At 66.1% G+C, this 20,245-nt stretch overlaps 2 protein-coding genes across 8 annotated transcripts; one reads left to right on the forward strand and one right to left on the reverse strand.

The window, feature by feature from the left end:
• Window positions 1–3,170: 3,170 nt before the first annotated feature.
• AEBP1 (AE binding protein 1) lies at window positions 3,171–12,063 on the forward strand. Of its 3 annotated transcripts, XM_036010343.1 has the most exons (22): window positions 3,171–3,661; window positions 5,210–5,400; window positions 5,434–5,551; window positions 6,049–6,111; window positions 6,233–6,304; window positions 6,434–6,574; window positions 6,649–6,726; window positions 7,091–7,168; window positions 7,300–7,383; window positions 7,503–7,550; window positions 7,704–7,813; window positions 7,889–8,028; window positions 8,334–8,418; window positions 8,516–8,660; window positions 8,751–8,836; window positions 9,071–9,194; window positions 9,463–9,659; window positions 9,796–9,975; window positions 10,145–10,496; window positions 10,586–10,725; window positions 10,879–10,978; window positions 11,180–12,063. In XM_036010343.1, exons 1-22 carry the CDS (start codon window positions 3,409–3,411, stop codon window positions 11,809–11,811), a joined length of 3,417 nt encoding a protein of 1,138 aa, XP_035866236.1. In that variant the 5' UTR covers window positions 3,171–3,408; the 3' UTR covers window positions 11,812–12,063. The 3 variants fall into 3 exon arrangements, with proteins under 3 accessions (XP_035866236.1, XP_028360007.1, XP_035866235.1); XM_028504206.2 differs by having other exon boundaries at window positions 5,210–5,551; XM_036010342.1 differs by having other exon boundaries at window positions 5,210–5,551; window positions 6,049–6,084.
• Window positions 12,064–12,196: 133 nt separating this feature from the next.
• Window positions 12,197–19,290, reverse strand: POLD2 (DNA polymerase delta 2, accessory subunit). 5 transcript variants are annotated; one of them, XM_028504167.2, is made up of 12 exons: window positions 19,217–19,290; window positions 18,669–18,732; window positions 17,843–18,112; window positions 15,107–15,228; window positions 14,792–14,915; window positions 14,438–14,552; window positions 14,095–14,293; window positions 13,759–13,839; window positions 13,449–13,606; window positions 13,119–13,246; window positions 12,814–12,915; window positions 12,197–12,452 (listed from the first exon to the last, which is right to left on the reverse strand). In XM_028504167.2, exons 3-12 carry the CDS (start codon window positions 18,060–18,062, stop codon window positions 12,292–12,294), a joined length of 1,410 nt encoding a protein of 469 aa, XP_028359968.1. In that variant the 5' UTR covers window positions 18,063–18,112; window positions 18,669–18,732; window positions 19,217–19,290; the 3' UTR covers window positions 12,197–12,291. The 5 variants fall into 5 exon arrangements, with proteins under 5 accessions (XP_028359968.1, XP_028359967.1, XP_035866238.1 ...); XM_028504166.2 differs by having other exon boundaries at window positions 18,815–19,226; XM_036010345.1 differs by lacking the exon at window positions 19,217–19,290 and adding an exon at window positions 19,177–19,195.
• Between the last annotated feature and the right edge of the window lie 955 nt (window positions 19,291–20,245).

Genomic DNA, 20,245 nt, shown 5'->3' on the forward strand with positions numbered 1-20,245 from the left:
CAGTCTTCTGGGGTCGCCGCATCAGAGCACAGTGCCCACGGGGGCTCCACCCTCATCTCTACTTACTGGCTCTGGCAGCGACAGGCAGCGCAACACCAACTTCTGGGCTCACTGTCGGGGCGGAGGGTCCACTTCTGGTCCCCTGGAGGAGCCCTCTGCCCCCTCACAGCTGAGGGGAGGGTTCTTCTCTCCACAGCTCCAGGACAGGCGTCTGGGAGGGGGAGGAAGCAGGAAGCCCTCTCCCAGGGGTGGGGTGGGGGTGGGGGCCCATCTGCCACCATTAACCAGTCAGGGTGTTCACATCACCTCCCTTGGGCTGCTGGGGGACTGACCCCACCTCAGCAGGAAGAGGGGGTTCCAACGCTTCTCACTCCTGATCCAGCTCCTCACCCCCTCCCAGTGTGGGGGCTTCTGGCTCCCTCTAGGGCAGGGGAGGGGCACGTGCCGGCCCTGTGTCAGCTTTGCCTACACGAAGGGCCTGCCCCCCGACATGCCTACAGGGACTCTGAGTGCACTGCCTCCGCACCTGCACCCCCTTCGGGGGCCAACCCTGGGTGGGGGCATTCCTCCTGGTCTCTGTCCAGGCAGCCCCGCCCTGGCAGGTGGCACTGGGCCCTCAGGGGTGACAGTGCAGGCCACACCCCTCTCTCTCCCTGTCAGTGGGTTCCACAGGCCTCAGCCCCCACAGCTGCAGGGGGCTCGACACAACCCCTGGCCCATGGCTGGCTCCCCCAAGAACTCTCTTTCCCCACTTTAGAAGCAGCTGGGGGGCACCAGCCTGGGTGGCCTGTCACCATCCTGCTTGTCAAGCCCAGTCCAGTCCTGCTGTAGCCCCTCAGCAGGTTCTCAGGGGAAGGGAAGAGGCCAGAGGGGTGTCCTGCAGACCCCAGACTAGCTCAGAGTCCTTGGACATGCACACAGATGTCCGGCCTGGTGGGAGCACCGGCCCCTGGGAGGGTAAGCAGCAGCCACAGGAGGCGTGGGCCTCCCACCAGCGACCTGCTTTGCTCCGGGAGCTTGCTGCCTCCTCAGCACACAGGGTCTCCTGACGGGCCCTGGCTGCCGCCCTGCACCCAGACACAGTCCCGGCCCAAGTCTGAGGGACTTCTGCAGCTTGGCCTTAAAGCTGAGCTGGGCCCCAGCTCCACCCACCCGGAGGGGTTTGACCTTGCATGGAGAGCAGTCAGCCACCCCTCCACTCCACCTGCCCAGACCCTCAGGGTGAAGGGCCCCCACTCTCGGGCCCCCACCCCGGGGCCCAGCTCTGCACGAGGCCGTTGCTCATGCTCCTGGTGGTGACTCACTGTGGTGAGCGAAAGGTTCTTCCTATCCCTTCTCAGTGTTTGCACGGCTTCTATTTTCCCTGGCAGAGGATGCGGGCCCAAATCTGATCCATGTGTGAGCCAGCGGAACTGGCCTCTGCGGGGAAGTGACGCTCCAGAGCCTCCAGCCTCCCTGCTGCCCACTCGGCCGGGGGCTAGAGAGCAAATTCCAGCACCGTCCCGGCGGCGTGGGGCAGGCCATTTATGGAGAAGAGCTGGCCTCGCCTCCTGCTGGCAGACCAGCCCGGGGACACATGGCGGGGACAGCCGAGAACGAGGAGGCCTGCAGGGGGCTGAGAGCCCCCAGCCCGTCTCCCGGGGAAACGGGTGCTGCCGCTGTGCTGGCACAGCCTGAGGGGGGCCTGCACCTCCAGGGCTGGGGACTCGAGTGAGGGGCGGAAGGTGACATCGCGACCAGATGGTCTAGGGGGCCCAGCTCTTGACACAGCCCCACTGCCTTGTTCAGGACAAGGCTGAGCCAGTGGGAAGTGAAGGCAGGGCCTGGGGAGGAGGGGGGAGAGGAGGCAAAGCCTTCCAGTCTGGGCTGAACTGGCAGCCGCCCCCCACCCCCGGGCCCCTGGGGGCTGCCCACTCAGGCTGGCCAGGGCCGTGCGGGGCCCTGGGTGTCCTGGCCTGCGTTCTGGCTCTGGAGAGAGGAGAGGAAAGAGGCAAGGGCTGTCTGGCACCTCGGCTGGTGGAGGAGCAGTGGGCTCCGACCACTGTGGGCAGTAGTGGAAGAAGTGGCGGGGGCTGGCGCAGCCCGTGTCCGTTTGGGTGGCAAGTGGCTGTTACGCCTGTGGCACGTCCCGGCACACAGCTTCCTTGGGCTGAAGGCACACACCCTCTCCCCAGCTGGGCAGCATCTGGCCTCCTCTTGGGGCCCCACATCTTCCACGTGGAGCTGAGCTCACAGGTACGGCCCCTGCAACGGCCCTTGATCTCACCTGGGTGCGCCATCTGCTCCAGAGGTGAGGGAAGGAGGCTGCTGCCTGTCACCTCCTCGTTAGGTTCTTGACCGGTGTCCAGGTACCCTCCCTTGGTGGCTGGGAGTGCAGGGGTGTGCAAGACACCCTTGAACTTCTATGGAAACCTCCACACCCCTGACAGCCCATTCCTGTGACTTACACGGACAGCTTAATGAAAAGAGTCTCCTCCCAGCCTGCTCCATCTCCGCCCTTCTCCAAACCTAGCCCAGTGTGCCCAGGCCTGGGAGGGAGGGGCACCTTTCCTGGGGCTCCTGCCCCCCGCAGAGCAGCCTGCTGTCCCAGGCAGCTTTGCTCCTGCCCCACCACAGCGTGGGTTCCCAAGGCCCCGCAGGAGGCACAGGGCGGGTGCACCATGGGCCTCGGAGGTTGGCTGCACGTCTGCATGACCGAGCTGCGGGCCCAAGCCCCCAGAGGAGGATTGGCCGAGGGTTGGCCCGGTGCCCTCAAGACCCTTGCGCGGCAGAAATGGGGAGGGTCCCGAAGGCCCCAGCCCTCGGCCTGGCGGCTCCGCTCCCGGCGTTCCCAGTCACCTCTAGCGGGTTCGGAGGCATCTCGCCTCCTGGTCTCGGCTGGCTGGAGGCAGGGAGGTGCTGCAGACGCACCCGCGGGACTTCCCATCCACTCCGACCCTCCCTCCCCACAGGCCTCCAGCCCCGGACACCGCCCCCCGTCCCGCTGCGGGAAGTGCCTAGCGCTGGGAGCCCGCTGTTCCGCACCACCCCCGCGCAGACCCTCTATCCACGCCCAGCTCCTCCTCTACCTCCTCCTCCTACCCTGGGGGTGGGGAAGCCGGTTCCGGAAGCCCCGACGCCCCCGCCCCGGCCGCCTCTGGAGCTTTGGAGAGGGCGGTCCGCACCCGAGCACGCCACGCGGGGCCGGAGCTCCCAGCCGCCGCAGCGCCTCGGAATCTCTAGCCACCTCTGCGTCCCCACCGACCCCTAAGCCACTGCTGGGACCGGAGCCCCTGCCGCCCCACCCCGGATTCCTCCCGCGCCTCACCCCGGAGCCCTCCGCGCCCCACCCCGGCTTCCTCCCGCGCCCCTCCCCATCCCCGCCCCCATCCCGGCCTCTGCCCCCTACCCCCCACGCGTGTCGCTGCCATGGCGGCTGTGCGGGGGGTGCCCCTGCTCGGCCTCCTCCTGGCGCTGCTGGCGCTGTGCCCTGGGGGGCGCCCGCAGACGGTGCTGACGGACGACGAGATCGAGGAGTTCCTCGAGGGCTTCCTGTCTGAGCTGGAGCTCGAGCCCCGGGAGGACGACTTGGAGCCCCCTCCGCCCCCTGAGCCCACCCCGCGCGACCGCAAAGCCCAGGCCGGGGGCAAGCCGGGGGCGCGCCTAGGGGTGGCCGGAGAGGGTAAGAGCCGGGCAGGGGTGGCCCTGGCTTGATGGGGGCCCGGGGCACCCCACATCTCAGGTGAGAATGGCGGGCCTCCTCAGGGCCTGGCCGCTGTCCAGTCCGCCTGGCTGAGCGGCGGCTCTGGAAGGCACGGGACTGCCCAGATGTCCGCGGGACACCCTGCCAGGCCTCGATCAGTGCTGGCCTGTGGCCCTTTGGACACCGAGACGGACACATGCAGCAGGTCTGCTGCCCAGCAGCTCCGACCGTTCCTCATTCCCCGCGCCCAGTGGCCCAGGGGCACTAGGCTTAAGCTGACAGGAGGGGACTTTGCTGTCCTCTCCCCAGGGTGGTGCTGAGAACCCCCCTGCCGTCCCAAAGGGCCGCTCAGCCTGTCTGTGGCTCACACTGGCTGTGCTGGAGCCACTGCCAGAGTCGGAGCCTCAGCCTCCCCTGGAAGGGTCCCCAGCCCTCCTGCCTGGCTCCTGCTCCCAGGGCACGGAGGAGGAGGAGACCCTACCCCACCCCACCAACAGGAGGGTTGTTGTGAGGACTCAGCGAGATGATACATCACAGAAGCATGCTATCCAGCCTCTTACGTAATCAGTCGTCCGTGTCTCCGTGGCTCCTTGCGCCTCGGGGAGGAGGGCGAGGGTCGGGCTGGTCTCTCTCCCAGGGGACTCCCACCCACCACCCCTCGTTCCTCAAGCCAGCAGTCCTTGCCCCTACTCTGGAGCTTTCCTGGCTCCCCCACCCCCTCCTGGGTGGGGGCCGGTCCTGGGACCCTCTGGGTCTCCCCCACCTCTAGCTCACACTCCAGGCTCGCTGTTCTGGCCTCTTGCCGTTGCTGGGGCTCCCAGGTCTTCGTTCTGTAAACTTCCCTGGGTTCCTGCCACTCGCCCCCCACCCCCACTGACTTCCTCTCTTCCTCTGCCTCACGCCCCGCCCCCCTGCCCCACTCTGAGCAGCTTCTGCCCTGCCGGCCCCTGCCCCTGTGCTCTGTCCCCTGTGTGGCCCCAGGACCCCTGTTGGTTATGGCTTCCAGCCACCCCAGACCCCTTCCTTCTCAGCAAGGCCTCACCCACAGGTGCCCCTGACTTGGGGAGCTTTGCTTGCCCCTGCAGGGGGCTTCTGGAGGTCCAGCCCTGTCCCTGCCCTGTACCCGTCACTTTGCCTGGCATTTGTCAGGAATGAGACCACCTTCCCCCTTGAGAGGGGGTATTCCCCTTGCCGAGCCCAGGGTGGCTTGGTCACCCGGGTGCCTTCCATGTCCAGCACAGAATAGCCGAGGGGACGTGTCGGGAAGGGGTGCACTGGGGGGGGGTGGGCTCTGCTCCTCGACAGAGACCATCGGGAGGACAAGGGCCCGCCATGGGAGCTGGGCCACCATGGTGAGGGCGGATCTGCGGGCCCCTGGGCCCAGATGTGTCGCTGAGGCAAGTGACTTAACCTCCCAACCTGGGAAATGTGGGGTATGCAGGAGTCCCTATGCCCAGCTTGTTGGGAGCCACGTGGGGCACAGAGTGGGCTGTCCATCAATGGGACCCTTATCTGCCTCTCGGACAGCACCTCCAGAAAAGGCCAAAGACAAGGGGAAGAAAGGGAAGAAGGACAAAGGCCCCAAGGCGACCAAGAAGCTGCCAGAGGGGTCCCCCAGGCCACCCAAGAAGCCCAAGGAAAAGCCGCCCAAGGCCACTAAGAAGCCCAAGGAAAAGCCACCCAAGGCCACTAAGAAGCCCAAGGAAAAGCCACCCAAGGCCACCAAGAAGCCCAAGGAGAAGCCCCCCAAGGCCACTAAGAGGCCCCCAGCTGGGAAGAGGCCTCCCACTGCAGCCCCCTCAGGAGCCCCGTGGTGGCCACTGCCCCCACCCCTGAGCCCCGGCCCCAAGGAACTGCCGCAGGAGGAAGGTGTGTGTCGGTGGTCCTAGGTGCTGGGCTCTGCCCTGCCTGACTGCGGGGAGCAAGGTGGGAGGGGGCCCTGCTTCCTGCAGACCCTCAGGTCCCCGGCAGTTGGGTTGGAGCACCTTCAGGTCGCTGGGTGGGTGGGTGGGGGACCGGTGGCCTCACTGGGGGCTTCCTCTCCACTGTCCTGGCATCTGTCTCTTGGACCCCATCCAGAGCCGTCCCTTGTGTGTGCTGGACACAGAGCCTGCCAGGGGCTCTCCTGCCAGGGCAGCTTAGTGGCCGGGCCTCCCCGACAGCAGGGCCTGGGCTCCCCAGGTCACCTGTCTGGCCACCTGGCCCTGGCAGTGCCAGCAGGGTGCTGAGGGCAGAGCGGCCCAGGCATCCTGGGAGAGAGCTGAGGCTCCGGGGGTGTCGGCAGGGCCCAGGAGGGCGGGGGCTCCCGGAGTGGCCCGTGGTCAGCACAGGCCTCCCGTTCATCGGTGCTGGGGTATCTGTTGCAGGTGGGGCCCTCCCGAGTCCCTGGCAGGGGCCAAGAGGTGAGGCCCATGCGGAGCGCCAGCCTGGTGAGTGGGCAGCACCCACCCCATTGGGAGACCAGCCACCTGGGCTCGCTGGGTTTCCCGGGTGCTGGGGCGGGGGTGTTGGGGAATGTCTTCACAAGGCCGCCACTGGCGTTCCCCCCAGAGCCAGAGGAGGAGACCGAGCCGCCCACGCTGGACTACAACGACCAGATCGAGAGGGAAGACTACGAGGACTGTGAGCAAGAGCCCGCTGGGCGGCCACCCCGGGCCCCGCCTCCCCATCTCCACCCAGGCGCCCGGCCCCGGGTCTACCTGCCCTCCCGGCCCTGCCGCCCGGCCCCACTCAGCCCACTCTCTCCCCCAGTTGAGTACATCCGGCGCCAGAAGCCGCCCAGACCGCCCCCCAGCAGGAGGAGGCCCGAGAGGCCCTGGCCTGAGCACCCCGAGGAGAAGACCAAGCCCCGGGGGCAGGGGGTGGCGGCCCCAGAGGAGAAGGAAAGGACCGGTAGGATGGGGCAGAGGGGGAGGGGGACACCCGGCGAGGGGCTGTGTGCCCACCCCTGACTCCCACCCCCACAGAGCCGCCTTTGAAGCCCCTGCCGCCCCTGCCGCCCCCCGACTACGGGGGTGGCTACGTGATCCCCGACTACGACAGCAGTGAGTGCCCCGCCCCTGCCCACATCACAGGGCCAGCGTGGTGGCAGTGACCCCGGTGTCCCCACATGCCACCAGCTGTGCTGCCCTACTCCGCTCCCCTCGCTGGGGCTGGGCCTTCCTTCCACACCTTCCTGGTTCCTGGCTCAGTGCTTCCTTCAACCCTTCCCTCCCCCCACCCTCTCTGTCATCCTTTTCCTTCTGAGACCCCCCTCCGCCCCCCTCCCCTGTCCCGGGAGGACAGCCCCCCCTCCCGACGATCCCCTGTGATTTCTGAGCTCCAGAGCCCTGGAGCTCTGGCTGCGCCGTGGGGCCCTGGGGCCCTGGGGCGGCCTCGGCCACCTCAGCAGGGCTCTCCCTCCCCCAGTGGACTATTACTTCCGGCCGCCCAAACCCCAGAAGCCGGACGCTGGGCTGGAGACCGATGAAGAGAAGGAGGAGCTGAGTGAGTAGGACCCTGCCGCTCCCACCCCCTCCGCCCCCACGCCACCCACCTCCACCCACCTGCCCCAGCTCAGCTTGCCCCCCAAGCCCCTTCAAGCCCAGGGGTGAGTGACAGGCCCTCCCACTGGTCAGAGAAACCCAAAAAGGAGGGCGGCAGCCCCAAGGAGGAGGAGACGGAGGACAGATGGACGCTGGAGAAGGGCAAAGACCACAAAGGTGTGTGGGGGGGGGGGGGGCCGGACTCGGGGCCCTGGCAGCCTGGGTCCTGGTGGCCGAGCAGCGGGAGTGCTGGGTGCTCCGGGGCCCTCGGCTCCACCTCCCTCCGTTGTCCCCAGGGCCCCGGAAGGGCGAGGAGACAGAGTGGGCTCCAGCCGAGAAAATCAGTGAGTGAGGGGCCTGGGGGTGGGAGTGGGGGCAAGTGACCCCCCCACCCAAGGCCCCATGTGGCGAGGGGAGAGGGCCCCGGGGCCCCGGTTCTGTGTGTGGCGGAGGGAGGGGTGGAGCCACAGGCGGCAGCCAGGGTGCTGTGCCCGCAGAGTGCCCCCCCATTGGGATGGAGTCGCACCGCATCGAGGACAACCAGATCCGGGCCTCCTCCATGCTGCGCCACGGCCTGGGCGCCCAGCGCGGCCGGCTCAACATGCAGGTGGGTGCGGGGGCGCGCCCTCTCCCAGCTGGGCGGGCTCCTGCGCCCGCTCAGCCCCCCGCCCCTTCCCCCCAGGCCGGCGCCGTCGAGGACGACTACTACGACGGGGCCTGGTGCGCTGAGGACGAGGCGCAGAGCCAGTGGATCGAGGTGGACACCAGGAGGACCACCAGGTTCACGGGCGTCATCACCCAGGGCCGCGACTCCAGCGTCCAGTACGCCGGCTCCCAGGCACTGCGGGGGGGGGGGGGGGGGCAGCCCTGGGCCCGGCTCTGAGTCCCATCGGAGACACACAGCAGTGAGCCCCCCGGGGCCCCAGCCCCCTTCTCAGCTGTGACACCGTCCAGATAAGCAAACGGCCCGTCCACGGCCACACGGTGGGCACAGGAGCCACCGCACCACACCTCCCTGCTAGCTCTTAAGTTCTTGGGCCCAGGAAAGGGGCCTCAGCCAGCTGAGGGCCTGAGACCTGGGCTGGAGACCGCCTCGCCCTGACCACCAACCACCGTCCACTCCCCAGTGACGACTTCGTGACCTCCTTCTTCGTGGGCTTCAGCAACGACAGCCAGACGTGGACGATGTACACCAATGGCTACGAGGAAATGGTGGGTGCCCATGCCCTCAGCAGGGCCCCCGGCCCCCGGGCCTCAGGTGGGCTCCGGCCCAGGATGGGGCGCTGCTCTGAGGCCTGCCTCTCCCCAGACCTTCCACGGGAACGTAGACAAGGACACGCCGGTGCTGAGCGAGCTGCCGGAGCCGGTGGTAGCCCGCTTCATCCGCTTGTACCCCCTCACCTGGAATGGCAGCCAGTGCATGCGCCTGGAGGTGCTGGGCTGCCCCGTGTCCCGTGAGTGTGGGGGTGGGGGCGGCAGGGCTGGGGGGTGGGGCTGGGCCGGCAGCTCGCCAGCTCAGGGCCCTGCCCGCCCACCCTCTGCAGCCGTCCACAGCTACTACACCCAGAACGAGGTGGTCACCACCGACAACCTGGACTTCCGGCACCACAGCTACAAGGACATGCGCCAGGTGGGGGGCTCGTCCCAGGGCGGGGCTCCCGTCCAGGGCTCAGGCTCCAGGCTCACCCGAGCTTGTGTGGGGGCTCCGTTCTGCTCCCATCCCAGACACGGCCTCCTGAGGGCGGGCCCTGCGGGGGCTGCACCTACCAGCGAGGCCTTCTCCTGGGCCCTGGGCCCCACTCCCCCACAGTGGGGTGGCCATGCTCCCTGCTAGGCCGTGTGACGTGTGTCCTCCCCCATGCAGCTGATGAAGGTGGTAAACGAGGAGTGCCCCACCATCACCCGCACGTACAGCCTGGGGAAGAGCTCCCGGGGGCTGAAGATCTACGCCATGGAGATCTCCGACAACCCTGGGGATCATGAGCTGGGTGAGGCCCCCTGGGCCCCCAAAGGCCCAGCCTTCTTCCCGACAGATCAGAGGCAAAGCCCACACTGTAGCTTCGCCTGTGCCTTAATGTTCCCAGGTCACCACCCCCGCCTGTCTTTGGGATTCCTCTGGGGGTCCCTGTCTGTCTTGCTGGGCCCTACAAGCCTCAGCCACGGCCCCCCTCTGAGTGAGGAGGCCAGTTTGGTCCTTCCTCAGATCTCCCAGCCTCGGTAGGCTGAGTGGCTGCTGAGGATCCTGCCCTCGCACAGGGGAGCCGGAGTTCCGCTATACAGCTGGGATCCATGGTAACGAGGTCCTGGGCCGAGAGCTGCTGCTGCTGCTCATGCAGTACCTGTGCCGCGAGTACCGCAACGGGAACCCCCGTGTGCGCAGCCTGGTGCATGACACACGCATCCACCTGGTGCCCTCACTGAACCCCGATGGCTACGAGGTGGCAGCACAGATGGTGGGTGCAGGGTAGAAGGCCTTGGGCGGTGGCTCGTGGTGGTGGAGGGCAGGTGATGTGGGCGGGGCTGGAGCTGGTGGGGGAGGTGCTGGACCTCCCTTTGCTGACACCCCCACCCCTGCCCTCCCGCACCCAGGGCTCGGAGTTTGGGAACTGGGCCCTGGGGCTGTGGACCGAGGAGGGCTTCGACATCTACGAGGACTTCCCAGATCTCAACTCGGTGCTCTGGGGAGCTGAGGAGAGGAAATGGGTCCCTTACCGGGTCCCCAACAACAACCTGCCCATCCCCGAACGCTACCTCTCCCCGGACGCCACGGTGAGGCTGCCGCCTGGCCAGCAGGGCCCGGGGAGCAGCTGCAGTCGGGGCCCAGGAGCTCTGGGCACTGACGGCAAGGTGTTGGAGGGATGGGGCGGGAGGGCCAGTTCCCGGCCTCCCTGGAGGGTGGTGGAAATGCGGCCCAGGCCTCACACAGGGCTGCCCCCAGGTATCCACAGAGGTCCGGGCCATCATCGCCTGGATGGAGAAGTACCCGTTCGTGCTGGGGGCGAACCTCAACGGCGGCGAGCGGCTTGTGTCCTACCCCTACGACATGGCACGCACGCCCAACCAGGAGCAGCTGCTGGCCGCCGCCCTGGCGGCCGCCCGCGGGGAGGATGAGGACGAAGTGTCTGAGGCCCAGGAGACCCCGGACCACGCCATCTTCCGCTGGCTGGCCATCTCCTTTGCCTCCACCCACCTTACCATGACTGAGCCCTACCGGGGAGGGTGCCAGGCTCAGGACCACACCGGGGGCATGGGCATCGTCAACGGGGCCAAATGGAACCCCAGATCCGGGAGTGAGTTGGCGGGGGAGGGGCCGAGGTGGGCACTCAGTGTGGGGTGGGGCGGGGCGGGGCTGACTGCGGTTCCACCTGCCTCCACACAGCCATCAACGACTTCAGCTACCTGCACACCAACTGCCTGGAGCTGTCCATCTACCTGGGCTGCGACAAGTTCCCGCACGAGAGCGAGCTTCCCCGAGAATGGGAGAACAACAAGGAGGCCCTGCTCACCTTCATGGAGCAGGTGGGCGCTGGGGAAGGGCAGGCGCAGCCTGGGCGTGGCTGGGAAGGGCTGGGACAGGGTTCTAGGGGACTCTGGCCCAGAGGGGCCTGCACAAGGCTGGGGGTGGGCGCAAGGGTCAGCATGCGGACACCCGCCCTCACTGCCTTCTCGCAGGTTCACCGGGGCATCAAGGGGGTTGTGACAGATGAACAAGGCATCCCTATTGCCAATGCCACCATCTCCGTGAGTGGCGTCAACCACGGTGTGAAGACAGGTACTTATACGTACACCTCTGCCCCACTAACCCAGGTGGGGGCCCAAAGCTGTGTTGGTCTTGGCAGGTGAGCCCGGGCCTATGCCAGCAGGTCCCGGTCCTTCGATGCCTCCAGAGAGGGTCTAGGGTCCGCCCCAGGCAGAGGGGGTCTGCAGCCTGGGACAGAGTGCCCTCAGACAACTGAGCCCGTCCCTCTTGCAGCCAGTGGCGGCGATTACTGGCGCATCCTGAACCCGGGGGAGTACCGGGTCACAGCCCAGGCGGAAGGCTACACGCCAAGCGCCAAGACCTGCAACGTGGATTATGACATCGGGGCCACCCAGTGCAACTTCATCCTGGCCCGCTCCAACTGGAAACGCATCCGCGAGATCTTGGCCATGAACGGGAACCGGCCCATCCCACGCATAGACCCTTCACGCCCCATGACGCCCCAGCAGCGGCGCCTGCAGCAGCGGCGCCTGCAGTATCGGCTGCGCATGCGCGAACAGATGCGGCTCCGCCGCCTCAACGCCACTGCGGAGCCAGCCACCACCTCCGCGGAAACAGCCACCACCTCCACGCTGTCCCCCATGTTGCTTCCCGCTCCCTCCCTTGCCCCCTCCCCTGCCCCCTCCCCTACCCCCAGCTCCACCCTGGAGCCCTGGCACTTTCTACCTGAGACCACAGCCAACTGGGAGGAGTCTGAGACGGAGACCTACACAGAAGTGGTGACAGAGTTTGGGACCGAGCTGGGGCCCGAGGAGGAGGAAGGGGAAGAGGAAGAGGTGGCCACAGGCCTGGAGTTTCCCTTTACCACAGTCGAGACCTACACAGTGAACTTTGGGGACTTCTGAGAACAGCCCTGAGAATGCCAGGCCCGTGCCAGGGGCCATGTCGCTGGGCCAGCCCGGCAGCCATCCGCAGCTAAGGCCCCTGGTGTGGGTGTGAGTGTCACCGACACCTGAGAGCCAGGGTTGGCCCAGCTGCCGACCTCAGAGAGGACATACGCTGCTGCCGGGGCGGGGGGGCCGGCGCAGCGAGCCCAAGGGAGACTTCTCCACCTGCCCAAGCCACAATAAACCAGCTCACGGCACACGTGTCACTGACCGCTGGCCCTCCTGCCTGGCTTGGGGTAAGGGCAGCAGGAGGGATCCCTAAGCCATGGGTCTCCCTCCACGGGAGGGCCCAGCCCCAGCCCCAGCCCCAGGTCCACCCCGCCCAGCAGATCAACACCAGCTCAGGGTCAGGCTTCGTTTATTCACCAGGACGAGCTGCCTCGGTGCTGACGCAGCAGGAACAGCGGCCGGGGCCTCCAGACAGGCTGCCCTCCTGGCTCAGGGGCCCGGGCCCAGGCCTCCCAGGTCATCGTCCTCGGCCCCAAAGCCCGAGAAGCTGATGGGCTGGCAGGCCAGGCTGCGCAGGTTCACGAGGCAGGCGGTCTGCGTGGCGCTAAAGTCCGGCACGGCCACCAGCAGCACCGTCTGGTCCTCAGGGCCTGCAAGGGAGTCACGTGGGGACCCACTTTAGGTTCCGGGCGAGCCCCGATGCAGAGGGGAGTCACCCAAGTACCCAGGAGGAAACACTGTGGGCCTGTCGCCCACACAGCTCCTTTGGACCAGAGATGGCAAGGGCTGAGGACACCACAGAGGTCAAAGTCCAAGGTGACACTGACCAGAGGTGCGCTGACCCCACTACACAGGTGTGGGTGCCGCCGGCCCCCGGCCAGCACACTCAGAACACCGGCGCCAGCTGGGCCCGGGCTCCAGCGCGGGCTGTCTTCTCTGGGAGCCTTGTTCCGGCTGGGAGCAAGTCCCTCGTACCGGTGCAGGCTGGGGCCCCCAGAAGACAACACTCACCTCGGATGATTTTGGAGCCAAAGCTGGGGGTGTTGCCACAGAAGTAGACGTGCGGGCACTCCGGGAAGATGAACGGGTCAGTTTTGTAGAAAGGGTAGCAGCCTGGGGAAGGGGCCCGAGGCTGAGCGCGGGGCTGCGACTCCGGGGCGGCTTCCGGAGCAGCATCAGGCCCCGAGGGTTTTCCCCGGAGAGGCCCTGCCAGGCCAGGCGCGCCAGCCCGAGCAGAGCACCCTCCCCGCACCACGGGGACCGGCGGCTTCCCTGTTCTTGGGTCCCCCCCCAGGTGGCAGGGTCCCGTCCATTACCCAGTGTGTCGGGGGCTGTGGGGCTGATGTGACGGACTCGCAGGGTCCACTCCAGGATTTCCAAGTGATCCTCCATGCTGCTGTACCGGAAAATGTCACTCACATTCTGTCCTGCTGTGCCCAGGAACCTGCAAGGCAAGGCAAGCTAACCCCTAGCCTGGGGGCTGACACCCCCATTCCTCCCACACCAGCCGGGAGCGCACCTGGCACTCTTGGCGGGGGAGTCCCCAGCCACCCCTGAGACAGGCCAGTTGAGGTGGGTAACTCTCCCCTCCCAGTGCACTGAGGCGGAAGGCCAGGGATCAGGGTGGAGTGTGGCCGTGCTGGTACCTGACTCCGTCGATGGTGGCCTGGTAGGGGTTGGTGACCAGCTGCAGCGTGGAGTAGGCGGTGGCCAGTGGGAACATGCAGGGGTGCAGGGGCTGCTGGGGGAGCGTGTAGTTGGTCGGGTCGAACTCGCCTGGCATCACGTCCACAGGCACCGAGGCCTGCAAGGCACAGGGCGGGGGCGGTCTCAGGGCCTGGTGCCCTCCACGCAGCCCCCCGGGGGCCCTCCCGTCTGCCTTCTCCCGCCTGCCTTCCAGTGCCCACCGGCAGCCTTGCCGTGCCCAGCCCTGCCCCGCCAGCCCCCAGCTCTCACACTCAGCTGCAGGAGGATCTCGTCTAACATTTTGACGGCCTCCACACTGGCTGCCTGGGTTTTCTTGGTCAGATACTTGGCCTAGGAGTAGAGCCCACGCAGGCTGTGAGACCCCAAGCAAGCGTTAGATCAAAGGGACACAGAGCCCCTGACCTGGATCCCCGGGTGGGGATCACAGCAGAGCCCTCCCCACGGGGGATGGAAAGCAGGGCCGGAGCCAGGGCAGGCCCCAAGCAGAGGTGGTCCCAGCATTGCTGCAGGGCGCCACCCATGGGCCTGGGAGAGCCTGTGCCCGACTCAGGGGAAGGAGGGCTGCTGAGGCAGCTAGGTGCGCACCTTGTTGATGGAGTCCCTGCTCTGGGTGCTGTGGCTGAGGAGGTTCCCAGCGAGGATGACCCGGGAGATGTGGGCGGCGCTGCACTGCTCCCCCTCGTCCCCCAGCTGCCCCGTCACCACGTCCACCAGCAGCTGGGTGCCCAGCAGGCTCTCGCCCCCGCCTCCACCCAGGCCCAGACCAGACACCAGCAGCACAAACCTGCAGGAGAAGTGGGATCCTCCTGGGGGCCGTGACAGCAGGTGGCACCCCCCAGGGTGGGCCACATGGAGACACCCATGAGCCCGGCGACTGGGAGTCCCCCGGGCCCCCGGGCCACTGCCCGGGACCCCAGCACCTGCTCACCTGTCCAGGTCGAGGGGTGGCGCAGGCATCTGAGAAGCCAGCCCTGCGAAGCAGTGGTCCTCCACCAGGAACTTGCCGTCGTCTCCCACGGCACCCAGCACGGCCAGCACCGTCCCTGGAAACAGCAGCATCAGGCCCCGAAGGGAGCCCAAGGGACCACCTCTGTGGTCAAGCAAACAGCAAAGCCCGCCAGTTCTCTGCCGTGCCGGAGAATTCCCACTCAGGACCCGCTCCCGGGATCACTGCCTTCGGGCAGAGGAGGAAGGACTGACGCCTTCCCGGGTCTCACCCGCTGCCTGTACCCTAACCCAGGGCTCCAGGAATGCAGGTGTGCGCCTGGGCCGCCCTCCGCACCTGTGACCAGCTTGGACACATCGATGGTGCCTTCCAGTTTGATGCGCTGCAGTTCATCTTCCAAGACCAGCTCGTCATCTGGGTGGATGTACTTGCTCCGGGGAGGCTGGGGGAGCAGGTTGTGCTGGAACACAGGGGTGAGAGGTGGTCTTGGAGCCAGAGCCCTCCAGGACTCGGTGCCACCTCAGTGAGAGGGCCCCATGGCGCAGCCCCCCATGGGCAGAGGCCCGGCCCCAAATCCTGGGTCTCAGGCAAGTGTCCCGTCGGCGTCCCCAGAGACATATCCTGAGGAGGCGCCCGCAGCTGCGGCCTCACCTCCTCGCTGACCTCCCGCAGGATGGAGGGCTGGAGCGGCATGGCCTTGAAGAGCGTCCCCACCACACAGCACTTCTCCCCGGGCTGCAGCTCGCACAGTTTCTTTACGTGGACGCCACCACCTGGGCATGGGGACTGGAGCTCAGAGACCACCCCTGCCCCCAGCCCCAGGGCACCGACACAGGGCTCACCATGCCGGCAGCCGGCAGCCCTGTTTCTGCTGGGGGGAGAGACCACTGAGGGCAAGGGCCCCCTGGACCTAAAGGATCCCTCGGCCCCAGGAGGACTGGGTCCTCGGGATGTGGATGGGCCCTGGATGGGTCCTTCTGAGAGAGGCAGGCACACAGAGAAGGCGACGGAAAGACAGTGCCAAGATCGCAGTGATGTGGCCCCAAGCCCGGGACACCGGTGGTCACCAGGAGCTGGAAGAGGCGGAGAGGACCCTCCCCTGGAGCCTTTGGGGGGTGCAGCCCTGCCGACACCGGCATTTCAGACTTCTGCCTCTGCAGCTGGGAGAGAATCGGCGTCTGCATTAAGACGCCCAGTTTGTGGCTGTTGTTACCACAGCCACGGGGAACTAACAGAGTATTCCCTCCCTCGCAGCGCAGTTACCCCCTGGTTCTTGGAGACAGAGATCTGCCGAGTCTCGACATAGCCTGTCCTGAAAACATGACAAGTTCCTTTAAGAGTTTGGATTCTTCCAAGTGTCCCACAAATCATACGTCCTCTGAAAACAGGGATCCCTCAAAATCAAACTGCACACCCCCACCCACCCCATCCTGCTCCCTGTGGAGCTGGAGTGCCTAGGGCCGGGGCCACCATGGGGGAAGCAGTAGGGATGCATGAGAGCAAGGCTGGTCCTCAGGGGTCGCCGAGGCAAGGAGGAGGGTGCGGGTTCCTGAGGGCCCATGGCTTCGCCAGACCCCTTCTTCCTGCCCGGAATAACCAAGAACGTGCCACAGGCCTGTACCAGGGGAGCGGAGAAGAGTGACTCAGAACAAGACGGGGACGGCACCTGCACCGAACACAGATGCCAGGTGCCAAGGGGAACCAGAGACCTTGAAGGCACCGCGCCCAAGCCTGCGCTCAGCCCCAGGCGGCCGTGCCCAGCACTGCCCAGAGCTCCCTCGGCCCCAACAACACGTCAGAGCAGAAGCTACCGCCCCGCCCCCCCCATGTGGTTGGGGAAAGTGATGAAGTGACGTGTCCTGAGCGCCAGGCAGAGCCACACAGCCCTGTGCTGAGGGCCGGACATCTGTCCTTCCAGGCACGTGTGGGCACCAGTGTCCACTGGAGGGGCAGACCACAATGATAAATGAGGGATCAGCCACTGTGACAAGTGCCACAAACAAGCAGCAGCTAAGACAGAAGACGCGGAGAAGGCCGTGACGGCTAAGGTGGCCCCTTGGAACGCATGGCATTTAAGTTGGAGCCCCGAGGGAGCACGCTGGGCAAAGGGGAAGCCACGGGCAAGGAAGGGCTGGTGCATCCAGGAAACACAGGAATACAGGGTGAGCTGCGACTCGGGCAAGCTCTGGCGGGGACCCCTGGTGGCACCAGGAGTGGCAGGGAGGTGTCCAGGGTGAGGCCAGCATCAGCAGCCAGGCGGACGAGTGAGACGCTGCCAGCCAAGGCCCCGTTCGTCGGGGCCACTGTCGGAGCTCCTGACCGCAGGCTGTGAGCAGAGCAAGAGGGCCGATTCCATGTCTGGGGAGTCCTGTCACCAGCAACATGGCTGGAAGAGGAATCTGATACCAGAGAGGTCGCTGCTGTAACGCATCTAAAAGGTGGCAGCGACGCTGGGCCCGAGGAGGGTGTCCCTGGGGCTTCCGGGAAAGTGAGGAAAAGGCCACTGAGAGCCAGAGGAAGGAGGTCCTTCGCAGGCAGTAAAGGAAACGGAAATTGTCCTTAGTGGATGTGATGAACCTGGAAGACCCAGGCCCGGCGTTCTCTGGCTGCCAGTTGTCCTGGGGGATGGGCTTGGGCACGCGGGCTTCCAAAGCCTTCCAGCTGGGCCAGGTGCAGCCAGGGCTGAGACCCTCGAGCCTGGTGCTGGCAGCAGCAAAAATGAGTGAGAGAGAGGGTCTCACCTACACAGTTTGAGTTTAGAAACATTAACAGATTGATTGAGAACAACATGGAAAGCCACTCTATGAACAGTGAGAACGGGGTAATGCAGCATCGCCCAAAAGTTGAAGGTGGGGCCATGCTTCACCACTAAGGGTAACTTTACTGCAGGAGAGATCACCAAGGAGGAAAGTGTTAAAAAAATAAAAAAGATTCGCATTGCCCAGGCCACGTACTTAGGAAAGACAGAAGAGCCCGAAGGACAGGAGGTCCACGCCCTGCAACACGGGAGGCTGGGCGGACAAGTGCAGACGTCGGTGCGCCCGGCCCCTCCAGGCTCGGCTCCAGGAGCGGTGCCTGGCCTGCCACATGGGGGGTCCGCTGCACGTAAGCTGAGGGAGGACGTTTCCCTGTGGAGTACTACTGCTGCCGCCAGAACTGAGCCCTGCCTTGTCCCAGCCACTGGACCACGCGTAACTTCAAACCCACCAATCCCTTCATTTACTCCTCCTCACTACTGCAGGGGAGACTGAACTTAAAGAAGTTAGTCTCCCCGGGTTACTGGAGAGCGGGGTAAATGGGTTCCGCCAGGCACTCAGACGTTTCTAAAACACCCAGGTACCTTCTGGGCTGGTGGGCAGGACGCACTTTCCCACCCGGGCCACTTACCCCACTGCTGCTGGGCCCGGGCCACTAGGAAGGGCCTCATTTGGATGAGGCGGGTGGCATAGATGTGGGCGTACTGCCGGCTGAAGCTGCGTTCCCCCAGCCGGAAGGGCTGCGAGGCGTTGGTGTACGTCGCCACGGGCACGCGGGCAAAGGTGGCATTGCTGGCTGACGGTGGGCACAGCAGCGTGTGGGCCCTCTGGGCAGCCTGCTCAGAGAACATGGTGCACTCGGAGTCCAGACCGCTGGCCCAGGCCGAGGAGGAGGTGGTCACTGTGAGGGCACAAACACACTACTGCAACCCATGGCCACCCCCACACAGCCGCGCTCCTGGTGCGTCTGCAGCAAGCTGACCATACGGCACCCACAGGCCACCCGGGAAGGAAGAGAAGAGCTGCAGCCCCACCAGTGGGGGCAGAGCTGCTCCCAGGAATCAGCTGTGTTAGATACCAAGGTCCCACCCTGCGGTGTCTTCCAAAGAGGGAGAAAAGGAAAGCTAGGAACACGTCTCTTACCTGGAGCTCAGGTGTCCACTGCCTGCTCCACACCTCCACCTGAGCAACTACCAAGGTCTCAGACCCACACGCCCCAAATGAATTAGTTCCTCAACTGCCCCATCCACCCGCTCCATCTCAGGCCACGGGGCCAGATGTACCTACCTCAAATTAGCTCATTACTAAATGGTAAGAATAAAACAAATGTCAGTCCTCTGCTCAGAACTCCCCAAAGACTTCCCACTTCACTGAGATCGCCCCACGGGTCCTGCCCTTAGGTCTCCCGCACGACGACCCATCGAGTGGCTCACTCTCCCTCTTTGCTCACATCTCACCTTCTGCAGCTGCAACTCGAACTCGCACTCTGCTTCTTCAAGGTTTGTTTTCCCTGGTGTTTACCTGCGAACAAACGGTACGTTTTAAGTTTACTGTCTGCATACTCGACGTGAACACAGGCTCCGGGGCAGCAGACGCGTCTGACCTCGTCCCAGCAGCAGCCCCGGCCCCTGAGGCGTGCTGCAGGCGTTGACTCCCAGCGGGCTCCCCAGGGCGCGCCAAGAGTGGCCCCGCCACGCACAGGCCCAGAGCGGGCCGCACACCGCTCCTCTTCCTCTCACTGCAGCTATGGGCGACTTGTGCCCGACGTCTACCGGGCCGATCTGGGGCGGAACCTGAATCTGAAACTCTCAGACCAAACCTGCAGACTCGGGGGCTGCACCCCGGCCGCAGTGCCGGATGGAGCCCCGCCGCCCCCCACCGCCCCACGGCCGGCGCCTCGGGAAAACAGCAGAAACTCCGCGAGACGACGCTCAGCCGGCGGGACACTCAGAGACCCGGGCCCACCAGCCCCCACGCCGCTCCAGCCACCCAAGACACCTCTCACCTCGCCGCGCGCCGCATCCACCAATCTGCGCGCCCCACCCGCCTATCGCTGCATTCCGCCAATCGCCGGGTGCCCCTCTGTGTCCGTCATGCCGGGACTCGCCCACTGCCGCGCGCCGCACCAGCTGATCGGCGCGCCCTGCCCGCCTATCACCGCCTCCCGCCAACCGCGCGCACCGCCCTTCACCGTCGCATTCCTCCAATCCGTGCGCTCCACCCTACTCAACGCCTTGCGCTAAGTCCCCGAGAGCTGCGCATGCGCGAAGCCAAGCGCCCGTTCCCCCGGGCAACCAGGGGCGGCCGGTGCCGTGATTTGTGTGCCTGCGTGGGCATCGACCGCACTGTCCTCATGCTAGTGCCTTCGGGCTGGTGGCCACGCTAACCCAGGACACTCCGGGCTCCAGGCTCTGTGGCGGCCGCCGGTGCTGACCCCAGAGAGGGCGCCCTGAGTCCACAGGCTGCTCACTGGGGGAGCCGGTGCTCCGCGCGGGGCCGAGGCGGGCCGGGGCCGGGACCGCGGAGTGGGGCGGTCCGGGCGGCGGAAGGCCCTCCGCACGGGCTATAGCCCTGCCAGCCTCCGCGTGCGCGTCCCAGCCCAGTCCTCACCTCCCTTGTTGTCCGTACCGTTTCCCACCGCCAGCGTCCTCCCGGCCGCCTCGCTGTGGGTGCCTTTCCCGTCTCCACGGACCTGCTGGTTCCTGAGCGAACGGGGCCCTTCCCGGGAGGCCTGGCGCCATTCCCACCACGCCCTCCCCTCATTCCCAGCCCCATCTCTACAGAGTGGACAATGACGACGGATAACACATGACAACCCTTGGCGTAGACCTGCCACTGTTCTGAGTTCTTGGCACATTGATTCGTCTAATCCTCAAATAACCTTTTGACAATGAGGAAACTGAGGCACGGAGAGGTCACACAGCTGGTGAATAACAGCTGGACTCTCACCAGGGCTGCCTGACTCTATAACACGCGGGTTGGGCCTCCCCATGATCAAGGGCCCTCGGAGGTCGGCGGTTACACGCCCTCCCTG

The sequence above is a fragment of the Phyllostomus discolor genome, chromosome 10 (genome assembly GCF_004126475.2).
Source record: "Phyllostomus discolor isolate MPI-MPIP mPhyDis1 chromosome 10, mPhyDis1.pri.v3, whole genome shotgun sequence".
Lineage (NCBI taxonomy): Eukaryota > Metazoa > Chordata > Mammalia > Chiroptera > Phyllostomidae > Phyllostomus > Phyllostomus discolor.